General features: G+C 40.8%; 1 protein-coding gene across 2 annotated transcripts in view; it reads right to left on the reverse strand.

The window, feature by feature from the left end:
* LOC143282873 (carnitine O-palmitoyltransferase 1, liver isoform-like) overlaps positions 1-12,966 on the reverse strand; it is a 47,089-nt gene extending 34,123 nt beyond the window's left edge. For both annotated transcript variants that reach the window (XM_076588741.1, XM_076588740.1), the window contains exons 1-9: positions 12,810-12,966; positions 9,912-10,075; positions 8,676-8,812; positions 7,517-7,691; positions 6,990-7,091; positions 6,428-6,565; positions 2,598-2,675; positions 1,611-1,718; positions 427-511 (exon numbers count right to left, since the gene is read on the reverse strand). In XM_076588741.1, the coding sequence (XP_076444856.1) occupies positions 427-511; positions 1,611-1,718; positions 2,598-2,675; positions 6,428-6,565; positions 6,990-7,091; positions 7,517-7,691; positions 8,676-8,812; positions 9,912-10,052 (964 nt within the window). In that variant the 5' untranslated portion in view covers positions 10,053-10,075; positions 12,810-12,966. The remainder of the gene's footprint in view (positions 1-426; positions 512-1,610; positions 1,719-2,597; positions 2,676-6,427; positions 6,566-6,989; positions 7,092-7,516; positions 7,692-8,675; positions 8,813-9,911; positions 10,076-12,809) is intronic.
* Between the last annotated feature and the right edge of the window lie 6,183 nt (positions 12,967-19,149).

The raw sequence follows: 19,149 nt of genomic DNA on the forward strand, positions 1-19,149 counted from the left end.
GTGACATGAGCATTTTTTTCTCTCTCTAAACATAAACTCAAGTGCACTTATCTGCACACACAAACACACACATCTTTCTCTACAATTTTATTTCAACATATCTGGCAGGCTAATATGAAATTTTGTTCCTAAAATTATGTTTATCCAACATATTTACCATGACCAACAAACCAAAAGAGGGAGCTAGACAGGGACACAGAAGGGAGGTAATCTACTGACAGGTTATCAGCCACAGCTACTTTCGTTCCCTCCACATGGGTGGGTAGTAGTCTGCACAGGACAGCAATCAGACCCCTGCCAGAGTCTGCACCAGTGGGTCAGGGTAAGAGTATGTGTAGTTAAATAATATTTCCTATTTCTTGCACAAATCACCTCAACACCGAGAATAGCAAAAGCAATTATCACAGTCTCTGTACACAAACTGACCTGTTTCAACGCCTGGAATACGTGTAGTGTTGAACTGACGCTCATACTGCGCAGAGCACAATGGAACAGTCTTGTTCAGCACGATCTGTCCAATCAATAGCAGAGGCCCATCAGAACAAAAGTAATTTAAAATTACATATATACATTAAAACAAACTATAACAACTGTTACTTAAACTGTTCTCTTATCTCTGTTCTAAATTTCTTTTTTTTTATTTTTAACTCCGTCAAATCTGCGGTCCAGGGCTAACTGCATGATCTGGTGTCCAGCCACTCAACTGCATATGCTTACCTCCCTTGCAAATGGCGACTGCCTTGACGAGTGTTCAAAGCAATTTCTCGGCAAGTTTTGGTTCAATTTTGAAGCGTTTTTTTGTTTTTTTTCCTTTTATAAAGCGAAAAGCTGTTGAGCATGTCAACATGGCTGCCAGAACATACAGTACATATTCACAGTGTCTAGGGCTTGGCATAGGAAGGCAGAAGGCCTAATCCTCTCCTTCCACCAATCTAACTTTCTCCAAACTAAGTCAGGTACCAATATAGGCGGAGAAAGGAAAAAAAAAAACCAAAGTAAAGTGCCTTTCCCAAGGAGACAACACCATGCCGAAACGAGGCATCGAACCCTGAACAGTGGTGAACTCTGTGGATCAGAAGTCTAAAGCCAATTCTGACAGGACTCCTAATACTACTCTATACCACGACATACATCACCCTGCCACACAGCATCACACTGTCCTGTCCTGTCCGGTCCTGTCTGGTCCAAAGTATGCAAAGCTGCCCATTCCTATCTCTGTGGCTGCTTTCACCTCTACACTCCATCTCGCTCACTACCATCGGCTTCAGATCCACTCTGTTTATGCATACCCAGATTCAAACACTCCACTGTTGGTCGCCGTTCTTCCTCTGACTCTGGACCTTACATTTGGAATGAGCTTCCTCTTTCGCTTCGTCAGGTCTCCGCACTCAGCTCTTTCCAGTCTGGCCTTAGAACCCACCTCTTCCCAAGATAACCTCCCTCCCCAAGAAAGCCTCCCTCCCCTGCCTCTTCCTTGTCTTCAGTTTCTCCAGTTTTAGGGTTATGCACGAATGTGAATGACTGGTGTGAAAGCGCTTTGATTCGTCACTGAACAAGATTCAGTGCTATATAAATACAACTGTTATCATTATCATTATAAACTAACTCACCGGGTTGAGCTCTTCTCGGTCCACCTCCCGGCGATACCTCAGCATGATCGCCACCAGGTTAGCAGCACGTGACACCTGCTGGTTGGTGGGCTTCACCAGGAGAGCATCCTGCCAACACACAGGGGGTTGAGGGGGTTGGGGATGAGAGCAAGTCTGTACTACGGCTGACTTAGTGACAACTGGCATCTCTGTGTCATTTGGTCATCAAGCTCAGGGCAACTGCACTGCATAAATAGGGGCTGTTGTTTTTTTAAAGATACGTATAATTCTGTATAAATTGACAAAGTTACTACCACCCACAGCTGCAAACTCCAGCAGAGGTCTGATTCCTGTCCTGTGCAAAAAAAACAAAAAAAAAAAACAAACAAAAAAAAACAACCCAAGAAATCGAAAGCTAATAGGTCCTGGTCTCCCTTTAGTATATAACCTACCTTCAGTAGTTTTTTTCTGTGCAGCTGATTTATCATCATATATCAATATATGTCTCACTTCATTCTGTTCAGATGATTTATCATCATATTTGTCTTGCTCTATCCATCCTACAAGGTGAAGTTACAAAATGCCTGTATCTGTCTTTCCAAAAAAAAAAAAAAAAAAAAGCAAAGTTTAAAACAAAAGATGATCATGACAATTATAACACAAACTGGAGCAATAAAACACTTTTTTCTCCTCTAAACAAAACACTGTGCATTCACTACATGCTACAAACTACAAATAGTAATAATAGTATGTATTGTAGGAGGATATCAGTACACACATACATCCAAGAATATATAAGTATTTCTGGATATCACATGATGCATGATTGTATGCATGTATTGGTTGTTTTGTTGTATTTTTAAGTGTATGTGTGTGTGCACCAGTACGTGTCAGTGTGTATGTGCTGTGTGTGTTTGTGCATATGTGTGTTGTTATTGCTGCTGTTGTTTTTCACACTGAGCATAAAATTTTATCTTATAGGCATTCCTGTTAGAAACCAATCCTTACAATGCCATAGTAGTTGCTGTTGATCATGATGGGGGAACGGCCACTAAGGTACACATACTGCTCCCACCAGTCGGTCACCTGTCAAAACAAAGGGAACATATATATATATATCTATATAGGTCGGTCCGCGGCCACTGTGGCTGTGGTTAACAGCGCAGTCCAGACCCATAATTTGACCATTTGTAACTCGCTTGTTTCACTACCAAACTTAATTAAATGACACCAATCTTATACTGGAATAAAGTTCATTCTTTCATCTATCTTCGTGTGGTATTTGTTTTTATCATTCGAGTCAAACTGGTATGTGCCGGGCGTTCAAACACAAAGGGTGTCGCGTCGATTTTTACTGCGGTGACAGACTCCGCCGTGCTTGCCGCGCGAGCAGAATAACATGTGTGTCACTCGATCGTTTCGCGCTGCATTGTTTGGCCATGTATAAATTTAGAAACTATGTCACTGGCAAGCCAGGATTCTCAAGTTTTTGATTGGCTAGAAATTTGTTGGGGTTTTCACAGAAAGTAGATCTGAAAGTCGCAGCGAAAGTGTGAGACTGATGTTTGCGACCCTATAACATACGAACCAGTGTTTCAAATCACGAGCAAATTACAAGAAAAGAAAGTTTAAACTATGCACTTTCAAGTGCAATTCATGGCTTTTCTATAAAGAAAGAGTCTCGAATGCGCTTTGGAAGAAAAACGAGTGACCGATTTCGGATCCCGCAACGCTGCTCGACCATGGCGGCGATCGAAGCCGTCTGCTCGTCATCATCGTTTGAAGAATGGAAAACACGCCAACTTACAGGTTTGTAAGCAAATTTTTTTTCAATATGTTTATTTTGAAAATAAATGTAAATCATATTTTTTATATTTTTGTGGGTTTGGATGAATCCTAACAACTTTGCTTCAGCAGTGTTGATGTGTAACTGGGAACAGTAACGCTTCGTCAGTCACGTTATTTTTTTTTTAGCACAATTATGATCTTTTATTCAAAAATTTACCGCGATCGACAGCTGTATCTAGAAGATGAAGAGTCAGATTATTCAGTAATTTTTTGTTGTACAAGGGTTTTGAGTTAGTGAGAGCGGATTGATGGTTTAATATTGTGACCGACGTCGGACAGCATGGGAACACGTGTATCTTTCCACTTCTGTTCTGATCATCAAACGCCAAGACAATTTCACGCGTCTGTGTGTGTGTGTGTGCGTGCGTGCGCGCATTAGTATGTATCTTATATACTAAGAGTGTATGCACAGAGTTAGTGTCTGTTGAACTGATGTAGCATGCATACATGAGGTTGCCTGAGTATGGATTAGTTAGTGTGTGTGTGTGTGTGTGTGTGTGTGTGTGTGTGTGTGTGTGTGTGTGTAAATGATGTAAAGAATAAATAACTTATATGATTAGTAAACATGAAATAAGTTTAAGATATGTTGTTACATAAAACTTACATCAATTTAAGTGAAACCATTACAGTGGAGTAGTAATGAAATTAGTAGATCATGTATCATCACACACTCATGCACACACACATATAAATGATATATATGCAAAAGCATCTATGAAATGAAAAAAAAAGAAGTATTTTAAAGCATTAGAGCTGTCTCAAATTTCATGACTGTGTATTTCAGATGATGATCAGTATAAAGCCTTAAGGGTGACTGTTGCACACAGTGGACGAGGAAGACCACCATCAGCACCCAAGGTTCCATCCAACAACAAACTCTTGATGCAGTTAAATATGTTAAAGTATCAAGAAAACAAAAACTGGGGGGAAATGGAACATTTTCTACACAAATTGTTCCCAGAGTGTACCTTTCCACGTGTGGTGTCAATAGTTAAGGAATTCAGCAAGTGTGAAACGATCAGTGGTGCTGAATGTTTTTTACAAGAAAGGAAAGATTCATGCATCTTCCCTGGTCCCTCCTGTCAGAAGTTTGGAATTACACATGCAGATCTTTTGAAAGGAACTGTAGAGGACTGTGAGGCTTTACTCAGTTGTCCTATTGGTCTTGTGTATGAAGTATGTCACTTAGCTAGGATATTGAGGATAAAGGATGCAACATTGCATAAATGACACCTGGTCAGAGATTTGCCACCAACCCAACAGCTCAAATTAAAACTGGGGAGGCTCAGAGCAGATGAGGCTCACCTGCGTAAAAACAGAAGTAAACCAGGGGGAGAGAGTGCACTTCAAGATTTTTTAGAACTTCCTTTTGAAAGTGCAGAGGTCATCAGAGGCAGCAGGAAGAAGCAAAAAACTGTCAAACAGCTACCTCCTACTTCAGACCCAGAGCCAGCATGCAGCAAAGAAAAAAAATGAGGACATTATCACACAGGAACTAAGAACAACGACAGAGGAGGTGTCATTTCTTAAAGCAAAACTGAGTGAAAAAGAAAGGGAACTGCAAATCAAGGATGCTGAAATGACTAGACTTCTGTTATGTCAAATATGCACATTTACAATTACTCTGGTGATATCTGACAGCATAGTATCATCATGATTGTAAAAAACTTGCTCATTTGTTACTAAAAACCATATACTTTGTGACTGTTTTCATTGTTATTTGCATTTCTGATAGCATTAAGTCTTCCAAAAAACTGTATTCTATATGCTTTTCTGAACATGCACATATCTGAAATGTTTTTGTAGCATGAAAACTTTCTGAGATATCAGCATTATAAGTCAGCATGTTATCACTGTGAAATCGGGCCATTCGACAATTGACAAAACTGAATAGTTTGCTATTTTGAAGGCACTGTCTCTCTCTAAGCATGTTCTTGAGTAGGCCAGAAAAAATTCAGCATAAACTAGGTATTGGTGGAACCAAGTACAGCAAAGAACAATGTGGTAAGTCTTCATCTTAAAATTTTATGACAGTCTAAAAATAGCAATTTGTTAAATCTGTCAAAACGCGTCATTTTTGCACATTTTTAGACGCCGTTTTCTTAAAAACTACTGGGTATAATGCAATGAAAATTTGCATGTGAACTTAGTTTTTTATGTTCTTTCCAATGGTGTAATTAGTTTTTAGATATATTGAATTTCAAAATTTAAGTGGTCCTACCTAATCTATATATTTATACATCTACATATGTCTACACACACACACACACACACATACATATATATATATATAGTGTTCAGCCAATTTCATTTTATCACATCCATCATCATGCTGCTTCAGAAGTCTCTTTGCTGAAACAATGCCCACAGGATTTGAGGCTTTGCGGGGTTTATTAGGGGCTTGGGGGGACTTACATTTAAATGCTTTGTCTCTCCATAAATGTGTGTGTGTTCCTGTATGTGTCTACATGTGTGTTGGGTCACAGGAGGGACCTGTGTGTGTGCACGTATGTGAGTGACATTTGTTCATTGTCCTATCCCTTTATTCAGTGGCTATCTTTGTGTGTGTGTGTGTGTGTGTGTGTGTGCATGTGTGTGTGTATGTATGTGTGTGTATTTGTGTGTGCGATTGCAGAAAGAGAGAAACAATTACAAAGAGATTATGACAAAGCGTTTTGTGAAAACAATGACTATATTACTGATCAGCACTTCACTGTTGCTGCTCTTTCGTACTCAAACCAGGAGAGGTCAGCGATACACAGCCAAAGACTGCTTTTCAATCCCACTCACATAGTTGAAGGATTGCTTCTCAACCCCACTATGTTGGTGAACTGCTTTTCAATCCAACTCACACAGTCGGTGGATTGCTTTTCAATCTCACTCACATAGTTGGACTGATTTTCTAATCCCACTCACACAGTTGGTGGACTGCAAACTTTTCAATCCCACTCACTCATTTGGTGGAATGCTTTTCTATCCCACTGACTCACATAGTTGGTGGCCCACCAGGACTTGAGGATGAGGTATCTCTGCAGTTTTTTCCCCAGCCCAGACTCAAACTCCTTGGCCAGTCTTTCCATGCGGCCAAAGCGATCCTCGTCCATCAGGGGACGCACTGACTCTAGGTACTGCACAGGCAAAATAATAATGATGGATACTCGTGCAGCACTCCATCCAGAGAACTGCTCCAAATGCTTTACAGAACACATATTATACATAGCATGTTACATCAATGTTACATGCATTTAAACACCAAAATGTACCTAGCAAATTGTAAACATAATCATGTTGAATTAAGAGCCATCATCATTTTATTCATTGACCAATTATGTTGAGCTGTGTTCATATATCCCTTCATGACAGATCATGGCCTTTGCTATTCCACTATAAACATTCTAAATGCATTCTCTCTCTCTCTCTCTCTCTCTCTCTCTCTCTGTCTCTCTCTCTCTCTCTCTCTCTCTCTCTCTCTCTCTCTCTCTCTCTCTCTCTCTCTCTCTCTCTCTCTCACTCACTGTCTTATATTTACACATTTCAAGATCAAACACTGACCCGTGCAAGTGTGTCATTCAGAGCAGGCACAGGCAGTTTGGGCAGAGATGCCTGGTAACTGTTCAGCATGGGATGGCGGCCACCAAACACTCTGATCAGAGCCTGCAAAACGGTGATATTAGCACGTCATTTCATCTCTTCATCAACACTGCTGTACAGTGAAAAGAGATTGTGCCACTTTCCAAGTCCCACTGCAGTGATGTATGAAAAAGTAGCAAGCTTTTATGAATGAATAATACAATACCAGATAAAAGAAATCCTTCATTTACTTAGCAAGGAACTCAAAATGACATGAACTGACAAAATCAAGTCAGAAAAGAAAGATCTCAAACCACTTCTACTTAAACACACAATATTCTGAACTCAGAAAGTAAAATTTAATTTAGTAAAAACTAATCTGAAGCTAGTGAAAGTCGTCGTTACAATAAACTAACTACTCAGGACTCAATGATAGTCTACAGCAGTCTTCCATGTCACAACCACTCCAGCAGCACTAACTGAAACATAATAATAATTCAAACACTTGCCAGCCAGAGTTTGGTGCGAAGGGAGATTTTCCCATGCATTTCATAAATCCAACCATGGTAGCTGAGCAGGAGCTTGAGAGTGTAGCGAATGAAGGCAATGACACCAAGCCACAGAACAAAACTGAACAGCAGAGTGCTCAGGTAGTGGCCCACAGAGAATGAATAATTACTGATGCTGAAAAAAAGAAAAAAAGAAAACAGAAATGAATAAAATGCAAGGTACAACCACTGCAGCAAACTTACCATCGATATATTACAAAAGAAGAACTATCTCTAATGTCAGTGGATCAGCCCTGGAATGCATGCACATCGCTTTTTATCGTGAAAGCTTTGTCACTTACTAACTGGTACTTTTACTGCAATGCTGACCCAATTGTCCTCAGAATGTTGTGAGTAACGTTAATGTGCTGTTACAGACATATAGCAATTCTCCATTGTCACAATCATTATTCTTTTTTCATGTCTGTGAGTGTGTATGTGTACATGCTGAAATCTGATTGAATGACACAGGAAACGAATGACTGACAAGCGTCCAACGGCAGCCCTTGGTCAGTTCTACCCAGGTAGGCAGCCTGTTATACAAATGACCCCATGTTTGTAAAGCGCTTAGAGCTTGGCCTCCGACCGAGGATAGGAACTATATAAGCATCATTATCAACATCATCTTTTTTTTATCTGTCCTCGTAGACTCTTGATGCCCTTCTCTCACTCTCCTACCCCTCTGACTCCCATCATCTTCTTTCTGCTCTTTTTTGTCTTTCTGTTTAATTCAAACAAAAACAAAACAAGACAAAAACACTTATTGTGTACAGTAAAGAAGTGTAAAACAATCTTGTGATGGCTGTACGCATTCTGTGAATTCAAAATAACAATAACAGAATTTTTACTGTCAGTTCGCTTATGGCTGCAACACTCATGTGAAACACTTAGAAAGGGGTTTCCAAAATTGAAATTGTCATTGGAAACGTTGCTGTCTTTCTCTGTAGGTTATTCAAAAAGAGAACATGAGTTGATATCATTACTTTTTCCAAATACACAGCATTCATAAATTATATGTGCAATGGTATTTATGTGTGCATTATTACTCAGAATGTGTATGAATAATAGTACCTCCTCAAATGGGGTCATGGCCTTTCTTGAATAAAACTGTTACACTTACAAAGGGGTGTGCATGTGGAAGAAGGTAATGGCTCCCAAGGAGGTGTCCCAGCCACAGGTTTTCAGAGCCATTGTGATAGTCACCACAAACAGCAAGGACAGGGGGGAGGCCGGGAACACACCATTGTGGATGTTGTTCTGAAACAAACATCTTTTCATTAAATACACAGTTCTGTCACTCACACAGGCAACACACTTAAAAATTCTTTTTTTTTTTTTCTTCTTTCTTTTCCTTTTTTCGCTGTCTTCATCGACTTAAGAATAGAAGACAAGAAAGAATAGGGCCAAAAAAAGAAAAAGTCCATTTCTATCTAATAATAAAATTGCAGCCCTGGCATAAAATGCATGATAATGACTCAACACATTAAACTTTCTAAAGAATGGCCAATAACGCAACTGACTTTTAATTTTAAAGAACAACATACCCATAACAATGAAACAACTGTTCTGTCATTAAATCATGTTCTATTTTGCCTTGTGCAAGGTTGATCCCCAAGAAAAAATCCTTTTGATGCCTCAGATTACAATGAAGCTTAGTTCGTATAATTTCTATTTGTTCCTGACATACAATTCTACATCCTATGATCCCAATGCCCAGTCGTCCTGTGTTACTGCTGACTGCCTACTGTGATGTAACAATTTTAGTCGCATTACCTCTTCTTCATCTGAACAAAATAAACAGCTCATTAGTCTTCATTACTTATAACACAATGTGTAAAATCAAATTCAAGATGTCATTGTCAAGTACAAGACAAATTAAGAGAAGAATGAAAGCATTCACAAAATTTATCAATTTAAGAATAAACATTTTCTACATTCAAATTGCCATGTAACAGTACTGCACGGCAGTCAGAGTAAGAACTTCATTAAGTCCCCTTGTTCAACAGTTTCCTGAACAGTTTTCCTTCAAGTTCAATGTATTGACAATAATGTGGTGAAGGGTGGGAGTTTGGGGGGGGGGGGGGGGGGGGGGCGATGTGTGGTTTTGTGCGCATGCATTGGGTGTCTTAATCTGAGTGTATGTGTGCCATGAGTAATACAGAGTAGTTAGGTCAGCATATATATGTGCAAGCGTGCACTGTGCTGCACCTGTAAAAATGACCACACTGGTGTCCATGCAAGTGTGTGTGTGTATGTGTGCTCTCAGAACATACGTATGGATTTTGTGCAAAATGACAATAAAGAGGCGATTCATTCACCTGTGCCCCAAACACATGTGGGCAAGAGCACAGCTCACCTTCATCTTGCCAATTCGCTTCTTCCAGGAGATGACACCACTCTCCCACACATGCCACAAGGCCTCATGATTCAGCCTGACGTTCACCCCTTCCGGTGTCACCGTGAAGGAAAACGCTACAGCTGAGTGAGCTTCAGCCATCTTCACTTCACTTACAGATTTTCCTGTGGAAAAATAAGCAGTTATTCTTTTTCACCACAGCTTTACCAAACAGTAGTCATTCACCACTAGACAAAAATCTTAAAGTTTTACAGAAAACAAATGTTTTAACAAGGGTTTCTATTTAGAAAATTCAGAACAAAGAGAAACACTCATTTTAAGATGTGATCAAACACAAAAAGGGACAAAGTGTACGGAAAAAAAGGGAGAAAATCTAATTTTGATGTGTACAATGTTTCTTCTTTTCTTTTTTCTAAATTCCCATACCGTTGCAATTATTTTCTCATCTTGTTTTTTGTTTCGCTATTTTGTTCATTGACTTCTGTGAAAAATGTGTTTGTTTTTAGTTCTGAATGCCAAGTTACAAAACCAGGGAAGAAAGGATAAATTAATGGCATCAACTTGTAACTTATAACCTTCAATAAAATGCTTGTTACAATGCCTTTATACCATTCTAAATAAATTATCATAAATTGTGTGTGCGTGTGTGTGTGTGTGTGTGTGTGTGTGTGTGTGTGTGTGTGTGTGTGTACACAACAAAATAACTTATAAGTAAGTTGCACAAAAACAAAAAGATTATTTAACTGGAATACATAATCCTGTCAAAATATAACATCTTGCTTTCCAAAAACAAAAATTAGTTATGTTAAATTCACTGACCAACCTTTCTCCTTTTCCTGGATATTCTATTACACTGTTTAAACTAAAAAAAATAGTTTCCTTTTAATGGATATTCTATTACATTGTTTAAACTACAATAAAGTGTTCTATGTTATTGGGCCAAAGAGCAAACATGGCCCTAATTTGCAACAACAAAAAATAATAATAACCCCTTCTCTTTTCTTTGTTCTGTTTTTGTTTTTCTTCTTTTTTTGTGGACACTAGTGAGTCATGAGGGACATTTATAAATGAATCTCTCAGTGACAGATTTATTGCTTGAAAGTATATATAGCAGGGGAATGCCCTGTAGCAATATTTCAGTGAAATAAGGCTTGACTATTCATTTATCAAGTCACCCGACTGGAACGAGGGCAGATTTCTTTTAAATAAGAACATAACTATCAGCTTCTTCCTAAAAGTGAAACAACAATTTTCTTGGTAAGCAGACCTGAAATCACCAGTTTCTTGGAAGACAATATCAACAAAGTACTTCTTGGCCCTTCCCTCTGTTTCTTTATTTCTTTTCTGACATGGCTGGGATGTAGACGGATTAATCTAATCTATGGCTAAGCCGTGTGCCAAGTAGTGCTGAGCACCAGTACTGGCGAGTCACTGAGTTGGTTCAAAACAAACAACACCTTACCTTGTTATTAAGAAGTGGACAAAGGTCAGTAGCTTATTGTGACATGTTTACATGATGTTCTCTTCTGTGTGTGTGTGTGTGTGTGTGTGTGTGTGTGTGATTGTGTGAGAGAGAGAGAGAGAGAGAGAGAGAGAGAGAGAGAGTCTATAATATTAATTGTTTTGTTTGTTTTTTTTCAAAACAGATGGACTGATTCTTTTTAAAATGATATACTGAAACAGTGAAAGACAGTATCTATTGGTCATTAACAAGAGGTGGCATAGACTGAAGATGTCTATAATATGTGTGCCCTTCACAAATTATTGTCTGAACATGTATTATTTTTTTTCCATTTTAGTATTTTACGACAAAATTGTCCTTTGTATCTCGACTTTTTCACTCCTACTTGAAACAATGACTGCAGATTGTTGTTTGCACTTACAAGTGCCTCTGTTTCTTTATTTCTTTTCTGACATGGCTGGGACGTAGACGGATTAATCTAATCTATGGCTAAGCCGTGTGCCAAGTAGTGCTGAGCACCAGTACTGGCGAGTCACTGAGTTGGTTCAAAACAAACGAGTCACTGAGTTGGTTCAAAACAAACAACACCTTACCTTGTTATTAAGAAGTGGACAAAGGTCAGAAGCTTATTATGACATGTTTACATGATGTTCTCTTCTCTGTGTGTGTGTGTGTGTGTGTGTGTGAGAGAGAGAGAGAGAGAGAGAGAGAGAGAGAGAGAGAGAGAGAGAGTCTATAATATTAATTGTTTTGTTTGTTCTTTTTCAAAACAGATGGACTGATTCTTTTTAAAATGATATACTGAAACAGTGAAAGACAGTATCTATTGGTCATTAACAAGAGGTGGCATAGACTGAAGATGTCTATAATTTGTGTGCCCTTCACAAATTATTGTCTGAACATGTTTGTTTTTTTCCATTTTACGACAAAATTGTCTTTTGTATCTCGACTTTTTCACTCCTACTTGAAACAATGACTGCAGATTGTTGTTTGCACTTACAAGTTTGCATTTTCGTCTTCTTTATCGATTTCAGTGAGAAAGAAAAGCGATCGCCATAACAGGACTGGATGGACGCTGTTCACGCTCACTGTTGTGAACACATAGAAGGCGTGATCAATTTTCTTGAATGCCAGACAGCGACGTCGAAAGTAGCATGCAAAATGGTTTGTCTGTGACAATCATAATATTAATAATAAACGGAAAGTTCCGTTTAGCTTGCCACTGGAGTCGAACAGGTTTTCAACGATGCTCTGTTTGATCCCCACCATCTCCAACAGGTCGAGCGTTTGGAGCAGATTTGTGGTCATTGTGAAAACATAAGTATCAATAAATAAAAGCCGAACCGCAGAACTGAGAGACAGCATTGTTGCGTCAGTGAGTATTGCAATCGTGCAGCAGTCAAAATGTAAACATACGGCAGTGATCAAAAACTAACCTTTCAGTCCTGTGCGGCGTCCTGCCAAGTCACTAACTGGGCAAACAGAGCAGTGTGACCCTATGCTTGACTTGGCACAAACTGCCTGCCAGGTGCTGACTACCCTGTGCCTAACTGCTGCGGTTTTGTGGGGGCTTTTCCGTGCGGGTCAAAGTCCACTCTGTCTGGTGTTGTCAGCCATTGGTGGGAAAGGCGGCCAACGTTTCGTGGACAAGGAAAGATAATCCTTCCTTTTCACGCTTTTCATCACCAAAGAGCTAATTGTGAGCAGACGACAATAATAAGTATGGCTCCGAGCCAGCCTGGTCTGTGAAACTAGAGATCGAGTAGCTACAATCTTAATTGATGGGAGGTAAAGTCGTCTGAGTACAGATAGACTTCTGTATTGATAAACCATAGGGCTGATAACTGCACCAGTCAAGCACTCGTTAGACCACCTATTTAAACGAGTTAGAACCCCGAGTTCAAAATAAAATGTAAATAAAACAACCGATCTAGAAGCTTTTGTGTCGATTTTCTAAAAACTATATGTTACCCCGAGTTCAAAATAAAATGTAAATAAAACAACCGATCTAGAAGCTTTTGTGTCGATTTTCTAAAAAACTATGTTTCTGACCAAAACTGCGTGAGGCTACAACCATTCATCATTGATACTGTTACAAGGTTGGGCCTAAATTATCGATTGACAAAGGGTAGAACTGACCCGTGTCATTCGACCATCATGGTGACTTTCACTCATCTGGTGTTACAAAACTGGTTAAAAAAAAAAAAAAAAAAAAATCTTTCAGTGTGAGGAGACTAAACAGACTAGAAGACGTACGAAAGACTGTACGGGAAAATGTTTAAAAGGGTTGTGGTTGAAATTTTGACCTACTTGCCAATGTGAGTCTATGACGCGGTGTGCCACAGTGCTACTGTGTGTCCGTAGTAAACTTTGTTGTTATTTTCTCAACCACTTTTAAGTTGAAAGGTTAAATGACATTTAGATTGGAAGGAGAAGTTTGACCGCCGCTGTTCTACCAAATGAACTGGGGGGCGCGAGGAAGAATTACAGCGAGTAAGCAATGAGCGAGCTCCGGCGCTGGCCGGGCCAGTCTTGTTTGAAGTCAAGTATTGGCTATCCTCAGTGGCTTTCAGAATGAGGAAAGAATTACAGTCGGGTGGATTTGCATGATGCCCACTTTGGGTGTGACTGTAATTTTTTTTTTCTCTGTGCCCTTAAAATGGAAACTGCGGTCAAACATCTACTTACAAGGTATAAATAGTCTCGCTTAACCCTTCAATTCCACTCTACTGATGAGATGGCGCTACGTCAGAATTACAGTAAGATTTGAACCTCTGAAAACCGTTACCAGGATTACATAACGCCGAGGTGAGAAGTCAATGTCACGTATCTGAGTAACTTAAGGTACCACTAATTGACCACACAAAAAGGGAGAGAAAAAAAGACCACTGTGAGACTCAACAAGCATAATATGCCGACCAGAAAATGGAGAATATAATAATTTATATATACAGATGTAAGATTCCATAGGGATACATGGTACATATGAGCACCCATACTCTGAGAGATGTGTGTGTGTGTGTGTGTCTGTCTGTCCGTCTGCGGTCTGTGTGTGTGTGTGTGTGCATAATATTTTATCATGTCTTAACTCGTATATTATGAGGAAGTGGTTCACTGAGTAGGACGTGTAACTTGACACTGAGGACTGTAGCCTTTTTTTTTTTTTTTTTTCTTTTTTTTTGATACTTTTTATTTAATTTCCAATTTTGATTACACATATACAATTGACGTAAGTATGAACACAGTGTATAACTATACAAATATATGACTGCAGCCTCAGCTTATCAAAAAGAACGGGTAATGTTCATTCACTGCAACGAGTACAGTGTGGGGAGACAAATGTGTGTAGCATATTAGAAAAGATAGTTCTTCAAAACTGAAACAAAAGTCCCAAAGGTATAGTGGTGAGTTTAACTGATGACCTATTGGCGATCTGCCCTTTGCTCGTGCCGTGGCTGTATTGAGTCTTTCTCCGTGAAGGGAGGTGTGGTCGAAGCGTTTTTCCCGCTCAGTTCTTTCGGTGGGGGGGGGGGGGGGGGGGGGGGGGGGGGTATAGTCTTGGCTGACGGCCCGAGGAATGTCTTCACTGTGTCCTGGCCGTCGGCGTGTGGGGAGGTCCGTGTTTGCAGGCCGAGGGTGGTCAGTCCTCGTTGCGGCGTCCTGGCTGTTGTTCAAAAATGTTCAAAATCATTTTTGATCCGAGAAACCCTATTTGGGTACATGGAAACACAAGACAAAAACAGGCCCACATCCTCGAGACGTGCCATCGCACGAAGAAGAAGAGCGGAGAGAAAATAAGAAAAAAAAGGGGGGGTGGGGGGAGAGGCTGGGGAGGGAGGGGGAGGAGGGGGTCAGGTGGGCACACACAGTGGAGCCCTAGGAAAAGAAAACCTGCAGGGCCCACATGCACGAACGCAAATAAACAATTAGCAATTCAATATAAGGAGTAAAAATAAATAAATAAATAATAAGAAGAAGAAAAAAGAATAAGAACATCAAAATTATCGCACAGATTCAACTTGATAATAATTTTCAAAATTTTTGCCAGCTTCAACGACACGGCTTTTTTCTTCGGAGTATTAAACAGTGTACTGAATTTCAGTGCGTTTGGTCGTTTACAATAAAATGGTTTTAAGAATGCTTTTCTAGTGTCTGAAAAGAACGAGTATTTAAAGACGTATGGAATTCGTCTCCCACTTCACCTGAATTATATTTTCTACAAACCTTCTCATTTCTGTCAGTACATAAGAATCTTCCTTCCTGGTTGTCGAGTGGGGAAAGTCTTTAGCCCCAAGGGGAAAAAGACAGCCTTATGTTGAGGGAAGAGGGCGCCACTCAAGGTGTTCGCATCATGTGAGTAGAACTGAAGCGCTGTAGTCAGTAATCATTGGCCACACAGACGTCTCAGTTTGATGCTGTCACGCTGGGAAATAGTGTGGTGTGGCGGTTGTGACTAAACAGTAAACGTAAGACCCGGACTACAGCCATAACATATGGCTTGTCATTGGACATGTCTCACCGGAACACTGCTGTCAGTCTTTGGACACCACGACAGGGGGCAAGGAGGAGGGGACTAAGAAAGGAAGAGAGAGAGTGAGAGAGAGAACAGAATGTGGAAAAGATAGAGTACAAAAATCTAAAATGGAGAGGGTGAGTGTCAGTGATTGCAGAAAGAAAAAACATAATATTGGAAGGGCGTGTGTGAGAGGCGGGACGGGGGAAGCGGGATCAGGACCAAAAAAATTATCAGTAACATGTTTCCCCGGCGTGACAAATGTTTAGCAGTTGACCAGCCAGCATAATATGAGTAATAGGACTGAATGTCTGCTTGTTTCGCCGCTGCTCAGACTCGGACGTTGACTACCACACTGAACTGATCTTACTCAGTGCCAAGGTCAGCGGTACACTCACAATATGAGACTGATGTGACTGGTGGTCAATTAATGGTCACCCCACCTCCACTGAAGTGGAAGTTAAGAAGCAGGTAAAATATGCGTATTAGCACAAAAATACAAACAATGATATACATGCATAGATAGACAGACAGACAGATAGATCGGTGATAGATAGATAGATAGTCTATAATGATGAAAAGCTTCCATAAAGTGGGAAATCTAGCTGTGCATCACCACACACTGATTAGTTTCATATGACCAATGCGGGAGCTGTGTATCCGTCAGTTAAGTATGCGTGCGTGTGTGTGTGTGTGTGTTTACAGTTTGAATCAAAATACCCACCACTACAACTGCAAAAGAAAATATATGAAAAAAAGAAAATATTAATATTCTCTCTCTCTCTCTCTCTCTCTCTCTCTCTCTCTCACACACACACACACACACACACACACACACACACAGAATTTTGAAAGTTATTTAAAATACAAAAGTGCTTAAAACATCGAGCTTTTCAATATCATTTTAATGTCTATCTGTGCGTATTCAGTCTAAGACATCTGGCTAAGTTTAACGAAAATGAAAAAATGAACACGCTGATGTTCGGAACGTTGTCACGGATGACCAGAAAGCCTGGTGTACAGTGGCAAAACTGTGGGAATGACGGCTGAGTGAGTGTCACCATGCAAATGTATGCAGGTGCATTGTGTCTGTGGGATTTACATAATGTGTGTGTGTGTGTGTGTGTGTGTGTGTGTGTGTGTTTGGTACTGGAGGGTGCGTGTGAAAATCGCCGATTCCATCACGTGTTCGGAGACACTTAATAAAGCATTAAACACACACTAAAACACATGTACATACGCACCATCACCATCCCGGACTGCCCTTCTCGATCCCCACTCCACCCTCTCCCGCTTCACACACACACACACACGCGCGCGCGCGCACACACACACACACACCTCTCTCTCTCTCTCTCTCTCTCTCTCTCTCTCGAGCGATTCCTGTCACGTACATAGGTGTACTTGCTAAAAAAAAACAACTTAAGATGTATGAACAGCACGATCTCAGCATTGCTTGGTTTTATGTTGGATCAAGAAAGGTTGTTCAGTTTAACATGAAATGAATCAGTGAACCTGGTACGCATTTATTAAGTGTGGCGGCTACCGGTCTGTCTTTGTGTCTGTGTGTGTGCATGCGTAGTAGTAGTGGAAGTAGTAGTAGTCTTCAGCCCAACAATAACAACAAAAAATGGAGGGGTGTGGGGGGAGAAGGGGATTATGGGATAGTGTGTGTGTGTGTGTGTGTGTGCATGCGTACGTGTGTGTGTGTGCACTGATGCGTACGTGTGTGTGTGCGTGCGTGTGTGTGTGTGTGTGTGTGTGAAAAAGTTGACACAAGCACGATAATTCAAACGTCCCAAACGCCCCTTAATGTGTGAAGTGATCACTGAAAGACATGATCGGGAGGGCCACAGTCACATGATAGCGCCAGAAAGCCCTGAGGGGCCTGTGATACAAATCTACGGACTCGTGCCTTGAAACACAATTCAGTGTGGCAAAACGGGCACCTCCCAATAAAGGGAATGTATCTATGTATGCCATCTTGGATAATCATTACACCGTACTTTTCTGCCCCATTACAACGCAGCTTGCAACGTCGTAGTAAGCGTCACCATCCATTAGACGCCGGGTGCAGTGGTCAAAACGGTTAGAGTGCAGAATTCTCGCCCATGTTTCCTGAGTTCGATCCCTGGTATGTCGCACCTGCTGGGTAAAGGGTGGTGAATTTTCCGATCTTCCAGGTCATCATGATATATAAATTTCATATCAAATATCTACATCTCATGAATTGAAAACATAAATTGCCCCGTGACTCTGCTATCTGATCATATTTCGAATGAAGGGCTAAAGTCTGGCTTTGGGGATTTTTATTTTTTTTTTTTAAGACAATCACATGTACCGGCATATTCAGATAGCCGGATACGATCAGCCGGCCCGGTCGCTATCAGGTTTGCCATGACACACTGAGTTTATCCCTCAGCTGGTCCAAAGTGCGACAGCGAATGAAGAATGGGTTCGTGTAGCCAGTTATATTTTCGTTAGCGGCTGTGTCCGTCTCGACCGGGGAATGTGGACTTGTCTAGCGGGGAGAAAATGTCACATTTGTGTCACCTCCGTCAAGGACGTGTAACTCGTTCATTTCCACTGTGGAAAGGTGGGGAATGGGGACTGAAGAGGAGATGAACACAGACACACACACACAGGTACATACACACACACACACACACACACACACACACAGATAGAGAGAGAGATGGCGTGTGTTTGTCAATCGTGATTAAGCGGCAGAAGGGAGGATGAGAGAAAGACGTCATTATGTATTTTTGTGTCAGCGTCTGTATGTGTGTGTGTGTGTGTGTGTGGTGGGGGGTGGAGGTGGATTGGGGTGGTGGTTATGGGGTGGGGAAGTGGGGGGGGGAGAGAGACGAGAGAATGTGTCGTAAAAATATATTTGGGGGGCTGGGAGGGGGGGGGGGGGCAGGGGGGGGAATGGAGGGGTGGGTACTTGCTTTGTGAGTATGTTGGAAAGGAAGCCAAAGAGAGGGAGAGGGAGAATGTGTGTTTGTGTGTGTGTGTGTGTGTGTGTGTGTGCGTGTGTGAGACAGAGAGAGAGAGAGGAGAGGGAGAGAGAGAGAGTGAAAGACAGACAGACAAACAAAAGACAAAGACAGACGGAAAGTCCACGTCCGAATCAGTTACAAATAATGCCATTACACAACGGCATTCATTTATTCATTAGGCCGTATAACTACCATGGTAAGTGGTAAACCTGTTCAACGGGTTACGTTGTTTCCAGTTCAGCCGTTATAAGCTGTACACGT

Source organism: Babylonia areolata, chromosome 6 (assembly GCF_041734735.1).
Source record: "Babylonia areolata isolate BAREFJ2019XMU chromosome 6, ASM4173473v1, whole genome shotgun sequence".
Taxonomy (NCBI): Eukaryota; Metazoa; Mollusca; class Gastropoda; order Neogastropoda; family Buccinidae; genus Babylonia; species Babylonia areolata.